The sequence below is a fragment of the Aphidius gifuensis genome, linkage group LG4, assembly GCF_014905175.1.
Source record: "Aphidius gifuensis isolate YNYX2018 linkage group LG4, ASM1490517v1, whole genome shotgun sequence".
Lineage (NCBI taxonomy): Eukaryota > Metazoa > Arthropoda > Insecta > Hymenoptera > Braconidae > Aphidius > Aphidius gifuensis.
Window position 1 is genome coordinate 21,286,685 of NC_057791.1, and position 23,301 is coordinate 21,309,985.

A 23,301-nucleotide genomic window follows, 5' to 3' on the forward strand; every position below is an offset into this window, starting at 1 on the left:
AACGCTTTTTTTCCCCACGGGCATTTCACACCTTCCGGCCATGCAGTCAACCCATGGGACTATATTTTTGAATTTTATTTTTTTTTCTCTGCTTTATTCTACAGAAAATCGAAAAAAAAAACTTTCTACAATAGAAAACAGATATTTTATTATTCCTCAAAGTTTGAATTTTACTTTTGTTTTCTAAATATATTTAAATTTTCTTTTTTGTTCTTTTTTTTTTTTTTGGATTTCAATTAGTTTTGGACTTTTGGATTTGTAATTTATATTTAAAATATAATATAATATATGCGTAAATTATGATAGTCACTCATCAATGCTAGTTTTGGTTTGTACAAATAATTGAGAATAAAATTTGTTGGTACAACACATACATGTCATACTTGTACCGCACTTTATGACTAGTGGTTAAATTGTACATATGATTTTTCTCTCTCTCCCTCTTTGTATACAACCAACAAACATAATATCGCATGATTGCTTCACCAATTTTCATGGCTTTATTGGCAATATAAAATTGTTATAAATATTATTTTTCTAAAGTTGAAAAATACAAGAAATCTTGTTGTTGTTTTGCTACAATTTTTAAATAATATTTGCTGATAGTTTTGACAGTATAAATATCATGTATTAAATAAATTTATATATAAAAAAAAATATTTATTTTTTATTCGTTTGATGTTGACAAATATATTTATAATAATATACTAAATTAAAGTTAAGTACTTTGAGCTTGCTTGCTTATTTTTTGAGTGAACACAAATTTTATATATATAGAGGTAAAAAGGTACTCATGTTTGGCAAACAAAGTTTTACGACAAACACTCACATTTGTTGGAGGATTGAGGGTGAAAGCTTTTTGAGGGTTGAAATGGGATATTTACGAGTTTAAAAAAAAAAAAAAAAGTACAAGCCTCAGTTTAAATGAAACTACCATAGTACAGTATAGCAAGTACGCCTCGTTACTCGCTAACCGAACTGGAATTCATTTTCTGCTTCTTCTTATTTTTCTTTTTTTTCTCTGTCTTTTTATATTATTATATACACAACTACAGTACATTGATACACCCACTACCAATCATAAAAATAATAAAAATAAAATATATATTTTATACATAGCCAAGTTATCTGACATTTTATTTTTATTTGTTTCATTTTTTTTTTTTATTTTCCACATTGCTTGCAAGTCTTTTTTATATTTATATATATAAATTATTTTTTTTTATTATTATTCACTTTTTCAATGGCTGGTGTGTTTTTAGACGAAGGTAAATACCAGATGCCCCCTTACACTTCCAATTTGAATATACAAGTTTTCATATGCACAAAAAAATTATCTTAAATTCAATAAAATATTTGTATATGCGTATGCTTGTGATTTTTTTATATTTTTTTTTTTTTTATGTCCAGCTCATATATGTTTTTCTACAAGTATTTTATCATAAAGATAATTTTTTATACATATTGTAAAAAATAAACAATATAAAAGAATATAAAAAAATAGTAGCTTACATACTTATTTTTAAATTTACAAGAAAAAAAAATTATAAAATTAATTTAAAGTATTTTAAATTTAAAAATTTATAAATAAATAAAAAAATTGATATAATAAATATGTTTGATAATTAATATAATGCCAGTTATCAAAAGCTATGATGCCGGAAACTGGTGTTGAATGGTCAATGGATGTTTGCCCTCAAAGTCTAAAACCATCACTATTATATATACAGAGATTTTCGTTATCTATACATACTATGAAAGCATGACGTAGCACAAATATATATATACAAAATATATCTCGCTTGCAACAACAACAACTACATTTTGTGGGTATATGTATTTGCAATGGACATTGTTTATGTGATACTGCAAAGTCAGCTACTGAATTATACTATCTGGCTCACAGTGTCATCGACTGTGTCGTTTCAACTTTCAACAAAATTAACAAATACACATGGATTTTTTTTTATTTAGTTTCAACATTTATTTATTTATTTATTTATTCATCTATTTAATTATTTATTTATTTATTTATCTATTTATTTATTTGTCTATTTTTTTTTTAAATTGATTTATCGATTTATCAATTTATTTATCTATTTGCTTGCTTACTTATTTACATCTCTTGAATTTCTATACAATATTAATTTAATTTTTTATTATAATTTTTAATATTGTATATAAATAAATATTAATTTATTATTTGTAAACAAATTTAGTCCATTGATGATAGGTGTATTACTCATCGTCATGAGTATAATCGTCATCGTCATCCTCGTAATAATATTGACTAGTATATATATATGTATGTAAAATGAGTCAGATGAGTTGAAGCGAGGGGTCAATGAGCTTTATATATACATATACAGATCCCGACGTCAAACAACACTGTTGATGATGATCGATGAAGTCCCTAAATGTACCCATGGGTGATACCGGATGTCTCATCTGTGTCACACTAAACTTAAAAAATAAAAAACAAAATTTTAATATTACTACATGGCTTTTTAAGCGGCACATCTGATTGAGAAGTTTTTTTTAATTTAATTTTTTTATGGCATTTTTTTTTTTAGCAGCATCAATAGAGGATCCATTGCTGTTTGGAGAAAAACAACAAAATTACGAGGACATACAAGATTTAGAAGAGCTACCAGTTTTCGAACAAACAGCATCAAATGTTTCGACTTTTGTTGGTCAGACTGTTTATTTACCTTGCAGAGTCAGAAACCTGGGTGACAAAGTCGTGAGTTTTTTTATAATAAAATTAGTAATTAAAAAAAAATCATTAATATTTTATTTTATTAAAAAAACTTGAAGCTGTAATTAAGCTGTTCTTGACAAACAATGTGAAAAAGCAAAAAAACTAAATGAATGATTTGTGATGTTTGAGTTAAAATATTTTAAAAGTAACTAATTCCTGAAAATTTATATACATATTTTAATATAATTGAATTTCCTGGTTGTGCATTGTTAAATTGTTTTTTTTTTTTTTTTATTACAAGTTTTATTTTTACGTGATTCTCGAGAGATTTGTTTTTTCGTTTATTTTATTTTTTTTTTCAATTGGCTTCGAGTGCAGAACTCGGCGTTGACGACACGTTAAAACAAAGTCCACGCAATCGTGCCAATCAACGTGGCCTGTCGAAGCCAAGGTTTGTTTGGTCAGTTTTTTATTTATTTTTTTTATTTTTCCATTTATATACATTTTTTTTTTCAATTGACTTTGTGCAAACCCGATGCGGTAAACATTGATTAAAAGCCGATCAAAGAGTACGCAACTATGTATATCAAAGTTATTCCAAATATTTAAAAGAAAGCTTTTTTTATTTTCATGTTAAAAAAAAAAAGAATAAAATAATTTGTCAATATGATAATAAAAAAAATAAATTTACCTATCATGATCAACAATATAAATTCAAATCGTTCAATCATCCATGACATCTTACTATTTTTTATCTTGATTTTCTTTATTTTTTTTTTTCAACAAAATTGACTCGTATAACTCGTTGACGTGGATATGTCAAACCTTTGAGATGCTGACACATTTCTCTTTACCCTTGCCTATTTAATTTGATAGATTACTTTTTGAAAAATTTTATATACATTACCCTGGTCAGTTTCTAGCAGACAGAAAGGCAAAAAAAAAATAAAATAAAATAAAACAATCTTAAAATATTGGTTTAAGAAGATCGATGTGTTTGCCAAAGGAAAAATCGAAAAAAATAAAAGAAATCACAAGTGTAGATTTTTTTTTCAACTCGGCAGTTTATTTTCCGTATACTTTTTGAAAAGCTACCTTCAAAAACGTGTGCTTGTGGTCTCAATATTATTTTTATTTCTTCGAGTAACACCCATTTACCTTTCACACTCTCTCACATTTACCCCCTGCTTTTCATATTTTTCTTTCTTTTTTATTTTTTCTACTGGCCTGGCTTTCAACAACCCGGCATAAATTGAACGACCGCGAATCACCCTGCATTATTCATGAGATGTGGATGGTTATACACGCCAGCAAAGGTTTGCCACGAGTAAATATGATTAATTTTCCGTCTGGTCATAGGGGAAAAGGTGGCTCTTGAGATGAGGAGCTTGCAGTTCAGGTGGTGTTTTTTTTTAACCCTCTTTTTTCTTCAGTAAAAAGTTAAAAAAATTCTTTTTTTTTCATGCGTGTAAGATCAGATTTACCAACGTTTGTTTGAAGAAAAAAAAATAATATATATCAAGTGTGTCCTGACGAGGTCGAGTGACACTTCATATCTACTTGTTTCATTTTTTTTTTTTTATTTTTAAATTTTCTTTTTACATATAATTATGGTTTTTTTTTTTTCATTTCTTTTCATATAGAATTTTCTTTGTGTACTCACGTATTTCTTGACTCCAACACAGGGTGTGTCTGACCTTTATTCATTTATTATGGATGTGTTGGTTAACGAAGGGGGTTGATCTCTTTTTCTCGCTCATTTTCAAGTAACTCTGTCTGATTTTAATTATTCCACTCTGACGGCTGCTGTTGCTGTTTTGCCCCTTGGCTATTTTTCCCTTGAAACACTCAACAAAGAATTTTTATTTTTCTCTATTATATTCATATATTTTTTTTGCTACAAAAAATATATCAAGCTAAAATATTCATTTACTCACTCACACACATATCTCTTTCACTGAAATTGAATTAAATTAATTTTTAAACAAGTAGTTTAATGTTAAATTAAATATTATTTCATCAAAGTAACCACACAATAGGCCGGAAATAATTAATTTTCTTTTTTATTTGTCTTGTTTTAAAATTATATATACAACTGTTTGTTTGTAGATGAGCTATAATAGTCTTTTAAATGTCAAGAAAAAAAAATATATAAATAAAAATAAATAAAAAAAGTGAATAAATCTCAGTCGTTCCAATTTTGGGATATCGTGTCACGTTTCGATGATGAAAAACCAAGCACGTACCATACGATTTGGTGTGTATATATATATTATATGAATGAAAAAAAAGAGAGATGTAAAGAGAAGAATTTTTTTTTTTTCTTTTGTATAGTTGGCGCGTTCTTGATGCTTGTGATGTTAAGGTATCGGTGTAGCCCACATATACACATATGAAAAGAGAAAAAAAAAAATAGAAAAATCTAAGAAAGTATATTAGATAGAATCTGTGTGTGTGCAAAACTTGTGTAGCTCTTGAAGTAAGCTGTAAGCAGCAGCTGTGAACGTATCCCTCTTTCTCTCGTTGTACATATATACATTTCTATAGAAAAGATTTTAGATATCTGGATCGTCGATTGAACTTGCGGGGGTTTGTGCATTCAGTAAATGTAGTGTTTTTTTTTTTTTTTATTTTTCTTCTTCAACTTTTTCTTTTATTGGTCGAGTAAGCGGTTCAAAGACGATCGGAAGGGCACCCCATGTGCATCAATGGATACCAAGTAATATCCGATGCGGATGTTTCGCGAATAGAAAATTTCAAGAGTGGACGATGTTGTACGACATTCAATTTTGCCATAAAAAGGAACTCATGGATAATAGAAGTATAAAAAAAGTATATAATAAAAGTATAAAAAAAGTAAAATATATATTTTTTTTTTAAATAATAAAAAAATATAATTGATACTTACTTTATTTGACTTATATTCGTGATGGTATTTTATTTTTTTTCATTTTATTCATCTCTTTTTTTACTGGCTAAATTATATTATCATTATTTGACTTTTTATTATCGTATTTTAAAGACCAAACGTATATTATGCACGTTCTTATTATATATTTCTTATTCCTCCCTGATTTGCCGCTCTCGAGTTTTATGATAAAAAAAAAAAATTGATCTTAATTTACGGCCAAACGGTATAACTGTCAAACTTTTTAAAAACTTTTTTTTTTTTGCTCTTCATATTGACCTAAAAACATATATAAATAAATTTAAATATTAATACAAAAACAATGATAATAATCGTTAAAAATATATTAAGTAAAAATTATATATCTCTTAAATATATTTTTCTTTTTAATATAATGATATTGTGTTTTTTTTTCTTTCACTCATGACAATATTTTGAGGGCTTCAGTATCAAGGTGGTCAGCATTTTGTAGAGCCCTTTTAATCCAGCTAAATTAAATTTCCACATAAAAAATAAAAAAAAAAATAACAGTAATAAATGATTACATTTTTTTTTGTCTGCAGATAGAAAAGTTGGTATTATTTTTTTGTTAAAAAAGACAAGTTTTGAGTTTTTCTACTATACGCAATAAAGCGAATGTAATCTGAAAGAGCATACAAACGCCAAAGGATCAAGAAAATAAAGCCAAAAAGTATTATGCCATCTCGTATCTATGAAATATATATATATCGTGGTGATCTTTATCTCAAAAGTCCGAAAATCTCATCCTTTCAGGCCTTCAGTAGCAAACGGTCCACGTAATACTCTTTAGAAAGACGTTTCTCTTCTGCCACCCTCTTTTATTTTTTAGTATATACACAAAAGTACTTGAACCGCACACACCACAACAACTGTGTCTACAAATACATATACAAAAAAAAAGAAATAATAATAATAATAAAACAGTAACACACAAAAAAGAATATAAGTTTAAAAAATAAAAAAAACCTCATAAACCAGGATGAAAGAGTATATATTTTTTTATTTTTTATTTTTTACTTTTGAAGTATATTATTTATCGAGTTGAATTTTACGATAAAGCACACGTTGACTTGCATGTGATGCACAGAGCTTCAACCAATTGACTTGATTGAACACTTTCAACCAATTACTACGTAATGGCAACATTCATAAGCTTTCATGAGATATTGCAAGTGCAATATCGATTGTCTCACAATATTCAACACACATCTATATAAGAATTCAATTTAACAAATAATTTGTAATAATTATAATATTTATTATTATATAATTATTGTAATTAAAATTTTTTTTATAATAAAATAAATGAAGCGAATAAATTGTGTAAAATAACGAGTTGAATTTTTTATATATTGGAAAAATAATAAAGAAATATATTCAACTCGAAAGTTATTTTTATTTTTCTCATCACTGGATAAAATGCAACGTGAGCACTGTATACAACGATCAGTATTCATCTTCATGCTGACATTTATTTATTTTATTTTTTCATATACTTTTTTATCATTTAAAAGGTAAAAGTTAGAGAAGCGTAAAGCAATGTTAAAAAAAAATAGCAAATCGTTTCAAGCTAGATACTATTTTAATTACAAGCATCGCATCCATAAGTCAATCCTCAAAATATCCAGTATAAAATGGACAAAATTTTTACTGTGTAATTTTTTTTTCCCATCGGATTTAAATACACCAACTAACTTTAACCCTTACCCTTTAAAAAATTGTATTATTATTTTCCTGTGCCGTTGGGCATTTTAAGAATCAATAAAAAATGCAATTTTAATTTTTTAATTTCGTAAAATGTAAAAAGTATATATAAAATATTTTTAAATGAAAAAGAAAAGAGTTTATTTAATTATTTCGAAAAAAAAAAACAATATAGCATTGTATGCATTATTTTCAGTTGGTTGACAAAAAATTTAAAAATGAAAAAAAAAATTGAAACAGAGATGAGAAATGAAAAAAAAAAATAATAATTTACGGAGCAGCAATCTTTTATCGATGGCGTCGACAAGGGTCGAATTACGTTTCTTCCATCCCCAATTTATTATACAGATATAAGTGTATGAGTGTGAAGCTGTGTATAGAAATATGTCCTGAATTTTCCTGCGGGTATCCCGTGGGTCGTATTATCAGCCCAGTGGATTTGTTACATGACAGAATATTTTTATTATGTTATTTTTGCAGCACCTTTTTTGCCCTGTAGCATTTGTATTGCACACATGTATATTTTAAGGTTTTAGCAGTATGTATGATGTGGTGTTATTGCTAGGGATTCACCAATCAAAATACAGAATTTTCACTTCAAAAGCATACCATGATAAATCATATGAGTGTACTATACTACTATATACAGGAACAAATATGTAGTTAATTAGCTTTATCCACATTGAACTGATTAAATGAGAGGATTATTAAAAATACGGATGGAAAATATTTATGTGTGTTTATATTTTCCATGTAGATGATTAATTTTTTTTTTTTTTTAATGTCAATGTTTAATTAATTTTAAATTTCTTTGAATTGTGAGTTGATATTTAGCATATATAGGATGTTGATGATGTTTTTATTAAATTTTTTAAATTCTGGAAAATACTTTTGGGTGATTTTTAGAGTGTTGAAAGGTCGTTTTGAGGTGTTTTTACTTTGAAAATAAATTTTTTTTTGTGATTATAATGAAAATAATAATTTATTAATTGTTACAATTGAAATTTATAATTTATTTTTATTTTTTTTTAGCCTATTTTTGTGTTTAAAAATTAGATAAAACAGTCATCAATTTTTAATGAAAAATCAAACATTTTTTTCACTTAGAAAATTAAAAAACTCCAAGCTAAATGTTAAATTAATATTTAAAAAAAAAATTACAATCTATTTTAACACTTGAAAAATGTTAAATTTGAAATTTATTATTTTCTAATTGTCCTATTGATGAAATTTTGTTTAAACAACTTTAAACAGAATAAAAAAAAAAAAAAAGAAACTTTCTTGAAATTATTTGTTGGTTTATTATCGACTTTTAGATTGTAAATTTATAAGAACATATAATAGAGTCCTGAATCAAAAAAGTTTAGTGGTGAAAGTTTAACTAAAAATAAAAAAAATAAACATAAATAAAAATAGTAAAAGAACGAAATTGAAGAAAAGGATGTTTCAAGAATTTTTTTGAGAATGAAAGAAAGAAAAAAGCAAAAAGGAAATAGTGGTGAATTAAAAAAAATAAAAAAATCAACCAAGTAAAATGCACCAATTGCAGTCGAAAAAGTTTGTACATCAAGACCGACATAAATACCTTTAAACATATATCGAATTCAAGTACTTTGAAAGCGTCTCTCTTTACACTTCTATTATTCAACTTTTATTTTATTCGTTTTCTTCATTCGCATTCGATCTCAACTAACTATTTTCGAGGATTTAACTCTGGCTCGTTATTCTATGGATTATCCTATGACCAGAGTCGAAGAATCATTTTATAATCCCAACTGTGATATATTATTATTTCTTTTTTTTTTTCTCATTTATAAACGAAAAAACTATTTTATTTTTTTTTTCAACATGAAACAATGTTAATCGGTAAATCGCTATTGTCTTTGTGACATTTTAAACTCGTTTAAAAGTTATTGTTAAATTTAAAAACTTTATTAAAAAATATAAATTGGAATATTGCTTTAGTCAGCCAATTATCTTTCCGACAAATGGTGCAAGATGAAATAAAAAAAAATAAAAAAATCGAAATCTCTAGAAGCACTCAACGAATAATTTTAAAAATCAGCAGTCTACTTCAATAATCGTTCCATCTGAAAATTTATTTTCCGGCAGGAAAAATATATGAAAGATAACTTAAAATTGTTTTTTTATTATTATTATTTTTTTTTTTCATTAAGATGAAGGCATACGCTTTACTAGTTTCTTAGATGTAATTAGATTTATGAAGTCAGTTCTGTTTACATGTAAGCTACTTGGGCGGCTTGGTGATTTATTAAAGAGAAGCAAATTCACCGTGTTTTTTATACTGAAGCAAAGAGAGTTTTTTTTTTTTTTTTGGTTTAATATTTTTATGCAAGCATGTACACATAGATAATGTATGTGCATTTCTTTGATCGTTTGAATTACGTCAGAATCACAAGTACATATTTCACTAAAAAAATAAAATTTATCATTGAAAAAAAAAACTTAGAAACAACGTGATTAAAAATCGGCTGAATAATAAAATTAAATTACATTGAAATTAGCTTTGATTTTATAATTTAAAAAATAATTTTTTTACCATTTAAAAATTATAAAAATATTAACAGCTAAATAATTGTCGTTACAATGATAAATAAAGTATAATAAATTTATTTTTAATTTTAAATATTGTATTATGTCTGACTAAAGAAGTAGTATTACTACTTAAAAATATTATATAAATTTATATAATACACCAAGACAATATAAACATAAAAATAATTGCAGCTTATTCTAAATTTACGATCAATTAAAGTTATTTTATCGCAAATATATTTCTAATTTATCATAAACACTTGCTCAATGTTTATATATTTTTTTCCACTTCAACCCTAAAATTTACAATCTAAATTAAAATAAAAAAAATAATAATATACAGTATAAAATTTACTGATTTGTCTTTGAATAATAAAAATAAAATTTATAAAAAGAAATGACCTTTTCCGGGTTTTTATTTAAGTTTATGATGAAAACAAAATGAAAAAAAAAAAAATGAAAAACATAAAGTGTTGAAACAATGGATAATACAGTGTGAGATGACTTGAAAAAGTGAAAAAACCACATTGAAATAAAATAGTCTGTTTGGTAAAAGAAAGAGAGAAAAAAAAAAAAAAAAATAGGCGTGAGTTAGAAAAAGAAAAAAAAATATAAAAATGAATGCCATTGGGTTTGGTAAAACACTGTTGCAGACTGTGTTACAGTCTCGGATGAAACGTTACCAAGTTATTCGCTTGGCTAAGCCAGAAATCTCCCTCATAAAAGTCGTAAGGACCGCGTTTGGAAAACAATGGCCCATCCGTATACCACACTCTCCTCTCTACCTTGATATAACACCTTTTTTATCATTCCACTTGTTTTTTTTTTTTCCTTTTTATCATCTCTTATTATAACAATGTTTTTTGTTCTTTTATTTTTATCGCACCGAAAGCCGTCCAATAAATATCGCCAGCGCGTTATTAGCGTTTTAATTTACTAGCGACACATCAGGTAACTTAATCTCGTTGTAAATCGGAAAAATGTCAAGTTGGTGGAATGAGTCTTAGCGAAACGAAAAATATATTATGATAAAAAAAATATTTTAAATGTTATTCTAATAATAATTTATCAAATGATTGAATTGTCGTATAAAAAATTTATACTGAAAACTTTTAGCTCAGTTTTTATATAAATTTATAAATAATTGTTTATTATTTTGTGCTTTTTTTAAATAAATATATTTTATTATTAAAATTCGATAGGTTTGGATATAAAAGTGATTTTACTGGGAATTTTTTTAAAAATAATTTTTTTTGAGTTTGATAAAGGGCCGATTATATAAAAAATAATTACGGGAGGTAGTAAAGGGAGGAATGAGAATGATGTGAAATTTTTTTTATAAATTTCTACGCGATCGGTAAGGGGTATATTGGGGTAGGTTTGGACGTAAACTTGTTTCTACTGAGAATTTAAAAATAAAAATAAAAATAAAATACAAAAAAAAAAATGTAAAATGAATAAATTGTTAGATTGTTTATCGACATTTATCTATCAGACTTTGGATATTTTATTCTACTATCTTGTGATTCCTTGCATATGCATTTATTAACCCTGACTATCTGATGATCTTTTTCAAATTCCCATTTTCTAAAAAGTGGCGAACTTGCTGGTTTTCTTGATGCTTTGAATTTTGCAATGGCAAAGTAACTTTGCTGACTAGTCAATTTCAAAATACTTTGGATAATATATTTCGACAAAGAAAATTTCCATGTATATGTGCTTATTTTGTTATTCATATGTTGCATTTTATGATATCATTTTTTATTCTATTTAAATTTTTATCCTAGTACTTTAAAAATGTGAAAATGTTTTGATAAAATTTAAATTAAAAAATTAAAATTAATACAGAATAAAATAATGACAAAAGTATAATGAAAAAATAGTGAAAAAAAAAAAATATTTGTATAGTTTTTGCTGGGTTGTTTGGACTGACGTTTTATGAGAACTCTAGGGTCAAAGCTGCTTTTCAGTTGACTTGAGTTCATCATTTGGACGAAACCACTGTTCAACCTTAACTTCATTCTCCAACAATATCCTCTCTGTGTATATACAGTCAACAACATCTTATACTATCAACATTCTCCAGGCATGATGCATCTCTATTTCATTATTTATTTAATATTTTTTCATATTTTCACAAACCACATCTTTCTCAATTTATTGTCTTATCAATTTACCACTCTAAAATAAAAAAAAAACCAAAAAAAAAAAATAAACATTTTTATATTATTTTACATTATTAAATTTTAATACTTATCAATTTTGCTCAACCATTTTATATTATTTTATTTTGATTAAAAAAATAAAAGTTATTGTATTGGATTTCAAAGTAATTAATTGCTCTCGAGTTTGACCCAAATTAGTTTGAAAAAAAGCGAATAAAATAAAAAAGCTAAAATTAGTTGAAAATAAAATAAAAATACATACAATTCTAGATTTTGTAAAAAAATAATAATAATAAAATAATTTAAAAAAAAAAAAAAAACCAATTGAAAAATCCCAGAGTTCTTTTTTAATTAAGAGAACGTTATCAATCCACGATGATGAACACCATGGTCGATGGACCAAGTGATCCGAAGGTATCAAATACCGTTGCATTCGAGTAATTCGACTTCTCTCTGTCTCTATGTCTCTCTCATGTCCAGGTTGAGTTATTAGGGGTTTACTCGTGTTTTCAGAAAATACTGTGTCTGTGTCGTTGACTCTATATATTGTTTAAAAAAATAAAAATAAAATAAAACCACTACTGACATAGTACGCGTGTGTTACTGTCTCTTTTTTTATTTATTTTATTTTATTTTTTTTTTGGTTTTTTCTCTCTTCAATTAGAAATTGTCGAGAGAGAAAAATAGAGAAGGGATTTACTGGTGGATAGTATAATGGAAACAAAAGACTGTTGTATGTTGTCTGAATTGAAGTTGGACTTGCTGGATACTATTCGTATCACGATCAGTATATACACGAATTTTCACTATCGACTTTTAGCCATCGAGTCTCTGATCAAGTCAATATCCATGCCAATCTCTTTATTCTTCGTTTATTTTTATTTCCATTTCTTGATGAAAGAAATAGGACGCAAATATGTCACATAAAAGTCACTACACAAGGGAAAATAAATATAGTATATATAAATTGGTTAAAAAAAAAAATGTGCTTTTTTTTATCTTTTAATTTATTCTTTTTTTTTAATTTAAAAGTATATAATTGATTTTTATGGAAATAATGTTTTATATTCACTATGATATTTTAGAATTCTCATAAAAGATAATCTTTTTTAATTAAAATTGAAAAAGTTATATCGATTAAAATAAATTGAAATTGTTCATATCAAGATTGAATTAAGATGAAATTGTTATTTTTTTTTTTTCATATATTTTTCAATTTTCAATAATCAAAAATTTTTAAAAGAATAATCATTTTGTTAAATAATTATTATTGATTGAATATTTTTTATGGTTATTAATTTACTTTATTATTATTTTTATTTGACTCAATTGATTATAAAATATATCAGAGTAAATGTCCAGTGAACTGTGCATACAAACGATAGCGAGATTAATGAGCCGAGTGTCAATTCACGTATGCAGTATCAACACAAAATTTTATAAAATTCAAAAAAATGAAAAAAAGGGTGTTGAAAATTGAGAGGGGAATTCAAATCGAATTTTGCAATATTGAACTACCTTTTTTTTCATATTTTTTTCATTTTACAAAACGTTTTACGATTTATCGTTTGAAATATCATGAATTTTATGTCTAAATTTTTTATAATATTTATTTTTTTTTTTCATACATCTCTAGTGGCTTTTTTTCTTCATATTTCTTTTTGATTTTTTCTTCAAATTATTTTTTTATTTATAAATATATATTTAAAAAGAAAAAAACGTACTAAAAAAAAATGCATTCGGTAGTTGCAGTTGAAATTTAGAAAGCTTTATTCGTAAAAAAGACAAAGAAATTTATAAGGGATGAAAAGTAAAAGATAGAGGGTTACACAGTAATATCGGTGAAAGTTATCTCGTTACACTTTCAAGAGCTGATATTTATGTTACAGTTTTTATTTTTTTGTTCCATCTAGTATTTCATAAAAATCACCACCCATTTACCACCCATTTTTACAATCTATATGATTTTTTTTTTATCATTTTTATACCGACTTGCCAGTTGCTTGGCTTTCCATCATCACATTTATCACTGTGTATGTGTGTGTGAATCTTTCAAGAAATCCATTTGCCGTTATATTCAGCGTCTTTCAGCAAATTTTAAATGCGACCATGAAGACTCAAAGCTCTTTTTCTGTCATCCGGTGTGCAATGTGATTTGCATGAAAATTCACTTGACACATTCACAGATTATTTTAATAATAAAATATTTTTTTGTTATTTTATAAAATAAGACAAATATAAAATTATAATATTTATGTGTTGAATAAAATAATAATTTATATATTTATTTATTATTATTTGAATGAGCCACTGGAGAAAACTAGGGTGTCATAAAGTTTTTTGACAAAATATTGAAAAGAAAACTCCTACTGTTTTGTAACAAAGAAATATCCAACACCAAGTCATTGGTCGCATAACAATGAGCTATTTTATCTTCAAAGAATTCATTTAGGAGTCAAAAAAAATAATAATAATAAATAAACAAAACATGATTAGTATGTATATATATATTGAAAACTTCACACAATATTTTTTGATGCTTTGAATTTTAGCATAGTAAAATTCTCTTTGTATTTTATCCACCTTTCAAAGTAAGAGATAGATCAAAGGATATTGCTAATACTCTTTTATCATTATTAATATATAAAAATAATAAAACGAATATATATAACGAGTAGTGTTTAAAATTTCAAGACACACGTGGCTCCTGACAGACTGTTCATTTTTTTTTTTGGTATATAAAAGCAAGTTGTAATAAAACTGCGTTGATATTTTTATATTTTTTTTTTTACAAATAATAGTTTTGGTGAATGGTAAACTATAAAAAATATATCCTTTTTTTTTTTCGACAATTGTAAAATATGTTGCAAGTGAATTGTAAGCTGGTTGAAAGAGAAAAATGAAAATAAGTAACATATCGAATCGATGTACTTTCAAGAATGTATAAAAAAAGAAAAAATGAAAGAAAAAAAAAATATATACATAAGTAAAAATGTGTCGATGGCAGTAGATGAGGTAGACCATTTGTCCTTTCGTTTATTTTTTTTTATTTTACCGTACTCATAATAAAAAGATTTTTATTTCAACGACTATCCAAGCTGGAGAATAAGAACTCATTGGTTTATGAGGCCTTACTATACTGGAGAATATGTGAGATGGTTATCGGAATAATATAAAAAAAATCAAGGATGAAAAAAAAAAGAATAAATAAAAAAATAACAGTAAGAAGGAAAAAAAAGTTGAATGAAATAAACGAAATTGTCGGCTGCAAAGTCATGCTGTGATTTTTTTTTTTTTCTTTTAGATTTAAGATATTATACCTTGAGGCAATTTTAACTGTCAAAATAATTTTTTATTTTTATCGCTATAATTTTTAGTCTACATGTATGTCGTTATGGTAATTTTAATACCAAAAATTATCATTTAGTTTATTTTTTTTTTTTACCTAAATTGTTTTGCAGTTCTAGTTTTTTTAAAATTTTATTATTTCTTTTTCCATATTGAATATAACTTGTGGAGTATTTAAATATATATTTTGTATATAAATTAAATAATTATGTCGTTGAATAATAACCAGTCAGAAAAGAAATATATTTGTTTTATTTTTTCAACTAAAATTATGCATGCATTTGTAAATTTTATCTATGCAATTTTTTTCAGTGACTTACGAGTTTATAACTCATGCATATTTTTTATTATTATTATTTTTTTATTGTTCCTTTTATATAACTGACTTTTTTGTAATTTTTTCCAAGAAGTTTTTCAAACGTGCAGTTTGTTTTGCGACATTCATGCAACACGCGACAATTCCAAATGAAATAAAATACCTAAAATAAAAAAAAAAAACTATATAAAAAATCAAAGATACAAAAAAAAAAAAAAGAAAAAAAAACTGAAGTGCTTAACCGAGCTTCGTTTACTTGTGTTTAAAGTCCTCGAACAAGTTAAACATCCATGTCACGATGCAAGTAGAAAACTGGGAACAAAAAAAAAATAAAAATATATATATTGAAGTACTGAAGTGTGTATACAAAGTTTATCGTACATTTTGTGATTTAAAAAAACCTTTCAATTATCTAAAACAATAATAATAATATTTTAAAAATTATATAATTATAAATAACATAAAAAATACATTTGAAAAATGAAAAAAAGGAAAACCACAGTGCATGAAATGATGAATATGAAAAAATAAAATGAACATGTTAAAAGGTGAGGTTGGTACAAAAGTTAAACTTTAAAATGACAAGGTAAATTTTGCAAGAAAGGAAATGGAAGTTGAGTGCTTCAAAAGTGGCCTCATCAGTATGCAAAATGTACAAGTCTCATAGTGTATACGCGTGCCCTCTTGTAGTCACAATTTGTTGAGACTTTTGTTGCTCATTAAATGTACTATCTTTTGGACCCATTTACCAATATAGACGACACATTACTCAACTACTTTCTATTTTCAAACTCTAAAAAATATAAAAAAAAAAAAGTAAAAATATCTACCAATTTATTTCATTTTTTGAATGCTTTTTCCTTAACTTTTTTTCATTTTTTTTTTCATTTTTTTTGTGTAACGACAAAATCAACTTTTCAAATATTTGAAAATAAAGTTAAAAAAATTCTTTCGATTCGTTGGCACGTATTTCAATTTTTTCAAGAGCCCTTTGACACTCACTTGTGACTTCACCTCAAAAGTCCAGTCACAAATTTCCCATAATGTAATTGCCACTTAAAATCATGCATGCAATTTTATTTGAAAAAAAAACCAACATATTTTTCATTCTGAGAATTCAATGATTTATTATATATGAATTCGTACAATTTTGTCATGAAATTTCATAGGAATGATAAAAAATAAAAAACACCATTATAAATAAATTTTCAAAATAAATAAATTTAGTAATAATCATGCAATGCCATGCTCATTTAAACTCACCTAAAATAAATCATCTGGCATGAAGTTTTAATTTTTCTTTGATGATACACATGTAGCACAGTATGATTTGGCGCCAGGCAAATAACTTCTCCACTCCCACTCATACATTTAAAATTTAAAATACATAAATGTAAAAATAAAACGACAAAATTTAAGCAAAAAAAAGCACTTGCATATGAAACTGGTTATGGATTAACATATTTTCTTTCTCTCTGTATCTTTTACCAATAACACTGACTAAATTTTTTTTTAAACTTCTTCCTTATATTGTGGTGATATGTTCTTTTAACTCTGTATAACTCACCGGTTATACTTCTACGAATTTCAAAAATAAAAAAGAGGGTTATTATTTTTATTTTAAGTTAAAAATTTTAGCTCACTGGCGTTCTTCCATGAAAAAGATAATAGCTTTGTATATATACATTTTCAACAACAGCAGCAACCCCACAAACATTGCACCAGAATTGAGGATGTGTATAAAACAATGAGAAAAAAAAATATAAAAAGAAGAAAAAAATTTATATAGTGTAAAAAACAAGAGAAACAAAATAAAAGAACTTGCCATTCGTAGATCATCCTAACGCTTCAACCATTCAAAATGTCCTTTTCTCTTGGATATCCTTCAGGCTCACATTACTTGATTTTTATTTTCATTTTACTTTTATTTCTTTGACCTGATCTCTATTATTTTTTTTTCCTTTTCATTTTTCATCCAGGGTGTTTCTTTCTTTTTTTTTTTTTTCATTTTTTCTTCAGTTCATACGAGCTGTACTCACACTCTCGTTATCTCTTATATCATGTGTTGTTTTTTGTGTATATGTTGTGTTTGTTTATACAAGATCAAGAGAATATATACGTGTGCAGAAGGTTTTCGTTCACATTATTGTTGTATAAATCATAAACATGACCATGATGCACACACTAGTGAACCATTCTCTTTTATTTCTCTATATTTTTTTTTTTTTTTTTTTGTTCTTTATATTATCCAGCTCGAATTTTAAATCTTGATATAACTCTCATTTTTTTATTTTTTTATTATTTATTTTTCACATTTTGAACCCTCAAAGCATCTATATTTATTGTTTATTTTTTTATATTCTCTTTATGCATTTTGAATAAATGTTTATCATGTTTTTAAAGAGAATTTTATTTGATCAAGTTGGTTTATTAAATATTTATATGTTTAAATTACTGTTGTTATTGTTTATTTAATGGATTTTTTAATTTTTCATTTATTCTAAAAGGAAAAGAGGAATGTAAAAAATTATTTATACTAATTTAATTTGTGATGGAATTTTTTTTATTTTATTATTAAATTGAAAAATATTTTATTGTTTTGATGTGGAGTTTTTTTTTTTAAATTTCATTTATTCAATTTAATATTTACTCAATTTCCAAAAAAATAACGACTCTATATTATTTCTATGTTTTTTTATATTTTTGTATATAACTGAGATGGAATGACCGAGAGTCGAGAGAAAATATCTCGTCAGGGGGTGTAGAGGAAATGACTGCCAGTCCGATAGTCCGGATATCTAATATCCGAACGTTCGTCTGTGACTCGAATACCGAAAAACAAAAAAAAAAAAAATATGAGAATCCGATAAGCTGGTAACCTGTTTGCCAGCCACGTATGTTTCATTCTCCCTTCATAAATATATTTCAATAATAATAAGTATAAATAAAACAATAATTATATCAATAAATGAATAAAATAAATGAAACAATAAATATCCAAGATTATAAAATAAATATAAATTCTATTTATATTTTAATTTAATAGGATTTAATATTAATTGGCTGTTTAATATTAAATATAATTTTGAGGGTTGTATTTACTCATCAAAACACTTGTCAGTCTGTTGAAATTGAACATCAAAATCCTTGAAAATATATTAACGTTGCAATTTTTTTTTCATGAAATTATTTTATATTGAAGTCGAACAAATAAAATTATCAAAGTCTCATATAAATTTATAAATCTCTTGAAATTATTATTGACAAATAAAATATATTTGTTTAAATAATACCAAGTTTATTTAAATATTTTTTCTTTTTTCATTTACTTAAATGAATTTGCAAAACAAATTCATAATCTAAAAATTTTTAGATAAATATAAATTTGTTATTAAAACAATAAGTAAATAAAAATATTTCTTTGAATTTAAATTAATATTTAATATTATTTATAAGAGAATAATTTATAAAGCTCAAAATAAAGCTCAATAAAAAAAAAAAATGATAAATTAATTAATTTTGATTTTGTTTTTCTACAGGTATCATGGATGCGTAGTAGGGATCTCCACATACTGACCTCGAGTGAAATAACATTTAGTTCAGACTCAAGATTTTCACCAGAACATATGCCTGGTAGTGATGCATGGACATTGAAACTCGAGGATTCAAAAAAATCTGATTCTGGCAATTACGAGTGTCAGGTCAATACCGAGCCAAAGATTATGTACACAGTACGTCTTTTAGTTCGAGGTAATTTATTTTCTTTTTGTTTATGCACATAAATTTATTAACTATTATTATTCATATAATTATCTGTAAAATAATATTGTTAGTGCGGTAACATCAGAAGCCCATTATCATCATTCACAAAATTATTCTCATCTATATTGAGTAACTGTTATGAAAAATATCCAAATTTAGTTTTACCAAATGACTGATAGTATAAACAAGATTAACGACCTATAAAATAATAAATATAGCAATGTTTGTAGAATAAATAATAAAAATAAAAAAAAAAGATAAAATAGATATTTATGTCGAAATTGATTAGTTATTTAGCTTTGAATTATTTTATTATGTTAAAATATCTTTGATATGGTTAAAAGTGAATGAGCATTTTATCGTATAAAAATAGTATTTCATATTATATTAATATTATTTTATAAATTTATTATAGTATTTTATTGTTAATGGCTTTTTTTAGTTTACGATTATTAAAATTTGAGCTCGTTAATACTTGATATTATGATGATTCTAATATTTAATTTCTATCTGTTTAAATTTTAATTCAATTTTATTAACACTATACATAATTGGTAGAAAAAAAAATACAAATTATATCTAAATTATTTTTATTTTTAATCCAATTTATATATTTTTTACTATTTAAAATTTCACTTTGCCTGTATTTTAAATTTTATCTTTCAATTATTTAAAAATAATAACATTATAGTAGATTAATTTCATAAAAAATTTTTAATATAATTTTTTCTTTTTAGATCCTGACATGCCAGATGGATATGATACACCGCATTCCCAACAGACAAAAATCAGTAAGTAGATACATAAAATAGAGGAAAAAAAAAACATTAATATAAAAAAGAAAATAAGTTATAGTGTAATAGGGCTATCAAGATAAAATACATACTAGAAAAATGAGAAATTAAATAAATGTGTTGATAAGAGGGTAAGCAAGTTAGAGAAAAAAATAAACCAAAAAATCAAATAATCGAAAGCAACTTTTAGAAGTCTTTATTTGGCCACTCGAATCGTCATATCATCGATCACCTCTGAGACTTGAAAATAGGGTAAAAAGATTGTTAAAGAGGGTAACTGACAATACATCCAAAAGCTCTGTACTTGACGCGTAGTGTGTCTCATTTATTTTCCATCGTTTTATTTCTCACTCGTCTTTTATTAGTATTACTTTTATGTATTTTATTTTTATCATTGTTTTTTTCTTGAAAAATAAAGATGAAAAGTCCTTTTCTGTACTTGAAATTTTACCCTTAGCCTCTTCATTTTTTTTTTTTCTTATTTTTTTTCCTCCATTAGACAAGACCCAGGGTGAAGAAAAATAAAATAAAAATCTTTTGTCAAAGTTTCTCATAAAATATAAACTAAAAAAAAAAACATTTTTTATAAAAACTTTTTTTTTCTAGTTATTTAAAAAGCGAAAAATATTAATACATATAAAAAAGGCTTTAATTAACATATACAATTTTATTTACTTTGGTTGAGTTTATCGAGAAGTAAACTTTGAAGTAAACTCGCACAGTTTCTAATAAAACTTATATAATAAGCTGAGGGGATGATCTTTTTTATGAGTCCTTTGGCTCTGGTGGTTTTTTCGATTAAACTCAAAGTTAAATGCGACACTCCAAGGGACTTGGGTGACAAAAAATATAAAAAATAATAAATAAAAAAACTTGCACTAGGTCGAGTAGAGAATGTAGAATATATATTTTTTCATCTCATTTTTTATAATACAACACATCTCGTGAAATAAATTTTTATCCTTTACAAACGCTAGTAATAATGCATACAGTCATAATGACAAAACATAATATTACACCACTGCAAAATGCAGTTCCCACTGGATTAATTTAAGTCCAATAGGATTATCTTAAATCCACAGTTGTCATGTGCCTTTTCTTGCTTGTAAAAAAACAAAAAAAAAATAATTTTTTCTACACTCTAAAATAATATTAAATATACTAGTCTAATTAAGACTAACTATTTTATATTTTTTTTCTTATATCTTTAAATAATTAAAAAATATAATTAACATAATATAATAACTTGGTTTAATAAATAAATGAATTTTTTACATAAACAAAATTGATTTAGATTTTAGAGACGTAAATTATTTGACCAAGGTGTAAATTTTTGTCTCTCTCTCTCTGGAGTCTAGATTAGTCGTGCAATAATTAACCAAAATCCACTGTGCCATAATTATGACTTAATAGGATTGGATAAGTAAACGTGAACAGACCCTCGATTTAAAATGATTTATAAATTCACTAATGAAAATTTTGATAACTTATTACAAACTTAATTACTAGATATACGAATAAAATTTAAAAATAAACATTTTAAATTTTTTCATATGTAAAAATAATTAAATGACTCATTCAAGCTTTAATTACATTTATCTTTTTTACGAGTTTAATAATAATTGTTATTTATTTATTAATTAGGTTATGAAAGTACAGCACCAGTAGCAGCAATAATGGGACCTAGAGAGCAACGTGTCCCATCAGGTTCAACGATAACCCTTAGATGTGTCATAACATCACCATATCAAACCCGCCCTATCAGAGGTGTACAATGGCTTCGAGATAACAAACTCCTGACATTCCAGGTAATTTTAAATTTGACTGATGAAAATCAAACTATATTTGTACTCAAATTTTTTATATCTTTTTTCATTATTTTCTATCTCATTATACTTGAGAATAACTTGACTTGATTGTCTCATTTATACTTCAATTTTATTCCCATGAACATTATCCTTTTTTGCATTTTATTACATCACTAAGAAAATAGATAATGTTAACTGTTTTGTATGTTCATTCGAGACAAGTACAGTGCTTCAAAAGGTGCAATAAAAATATTGGCACTATTTTTTTTATTTTTATTTTCACTTGGATACAATTCAAGGAGAAAAATATAAGCTAAAACAAAAAGATTCAAGTTTATTTGAACGTATAAATTTAAATTATATTTAAATTAATTATAAATTACATCTAGAACTTAGTCAAATGAATTTTTAAAAATATTTCAGTAGTACGAGTCAATCAGTGTCAGACGTCAAGTTGTATTTTTAATTTTTCCACGCACAAAAAAGTCATTAAATTTAAATAATTATATTTAATAATTTGGCTTGATTAAAATATATATTTTTCAATTGAAAAAATACTTGTTTATTGATTTAATTTTTTTTTCAAATTGATTTTTAGGCAGGTAGAGGTGGTATAATCATAGAAACAGAAAGAGATGCGGGTCGAACGATATCAGAAGCAACATTGGCTTCAGTAACAAAGGATGATATTGGCAAATATACTTGTCGGCCAACTGAGGGACGTGCCGATACAGTTGCCCTCATTGTAAATCTTGGTAAATACAAGTCATAAATTAAATATTATCTTTTAAAAAAAAAAACAAATTAATTTGTTATATTCAAATAAATGTACTTGTTTAAGTGAATATAAAATTGGTCTTTTTAATAGCTTTGCAAATTAAAAAAATGAGCACACGATTAGGCATAAAATAAGGCTAATTTAGGGTATCTTATAAGTAGGATTTCAAGAAAATAACCACCTAGGTTTTAAGGAAATGACTGTATATCACGCTAAAGCTATTTGTCTAGTTGATCCTCTTAAAATAAGGTCGTTGTATATTGTACGTAACTACTACAACTATGCAATTTTATATATATAATATTCTCCATACTATTATCCAAGGTTTTGTGTGAACAACTATAAAGGAAAAGGATTGGTTATTCTTGCAAAAAAAAAAAAATAAATGTAGCAAGCACACTTGCATTGGTAGTTTCACAGGGTGGTCTCTATTATCGTGA

General features: G+C 25.3%; 1 protein-coding gene across 1 annotated transcript; it reads left to right on the top strand.

Moving 5' to 3' along the window:
* Positions 1-1,243: 1,243 nt before the first annotated feature.
* LOC122854045 (zwei Ig domain protein zig-8-like) lies at positions 1,244-22,855 on the top strand. Its single transcript, XM_044154457.1, has 6 exons — positions 1,244-1,268; positions 2,574-2,743; positions 19,259-19,469; positions 20,219-20,272; positions 21,920-22,083; positions 22,682-22,855. Exons 1-6 carry the CDS (start codon positions 1,244-1,246, stop codon positions 22,853-22,855), a joined length of 798 nt encoding a protein of 265 aa, XP_044010392.1.
* The last annotated feature ends 446 nt before the right edge of the window (positions 22,856-23,301 follow it).

Bases quoted from the DNA above. Each gene is read 5' to 3' on its own strand.
- LOC122854045 (XM_044154457.1), top strand. From the start codon at position 1,244: ATGGCTGGTGTGTTTTTAGACGAAG. The intron at 1,269-2,573 runs GTAAATACCAGA...TTTTTTTTTTAG, and splicing joins TGGTGTGTTTTTAGACGAAG to CAGCATCAATAGAGGATCCA. The intron at 20,273-21,919 runs GTAAGTAGATAC...TTTATTAATTAG, and splicing joins TTCCCAACAGACAAAAATCA to GTTATGAAAGTACAGCACCA.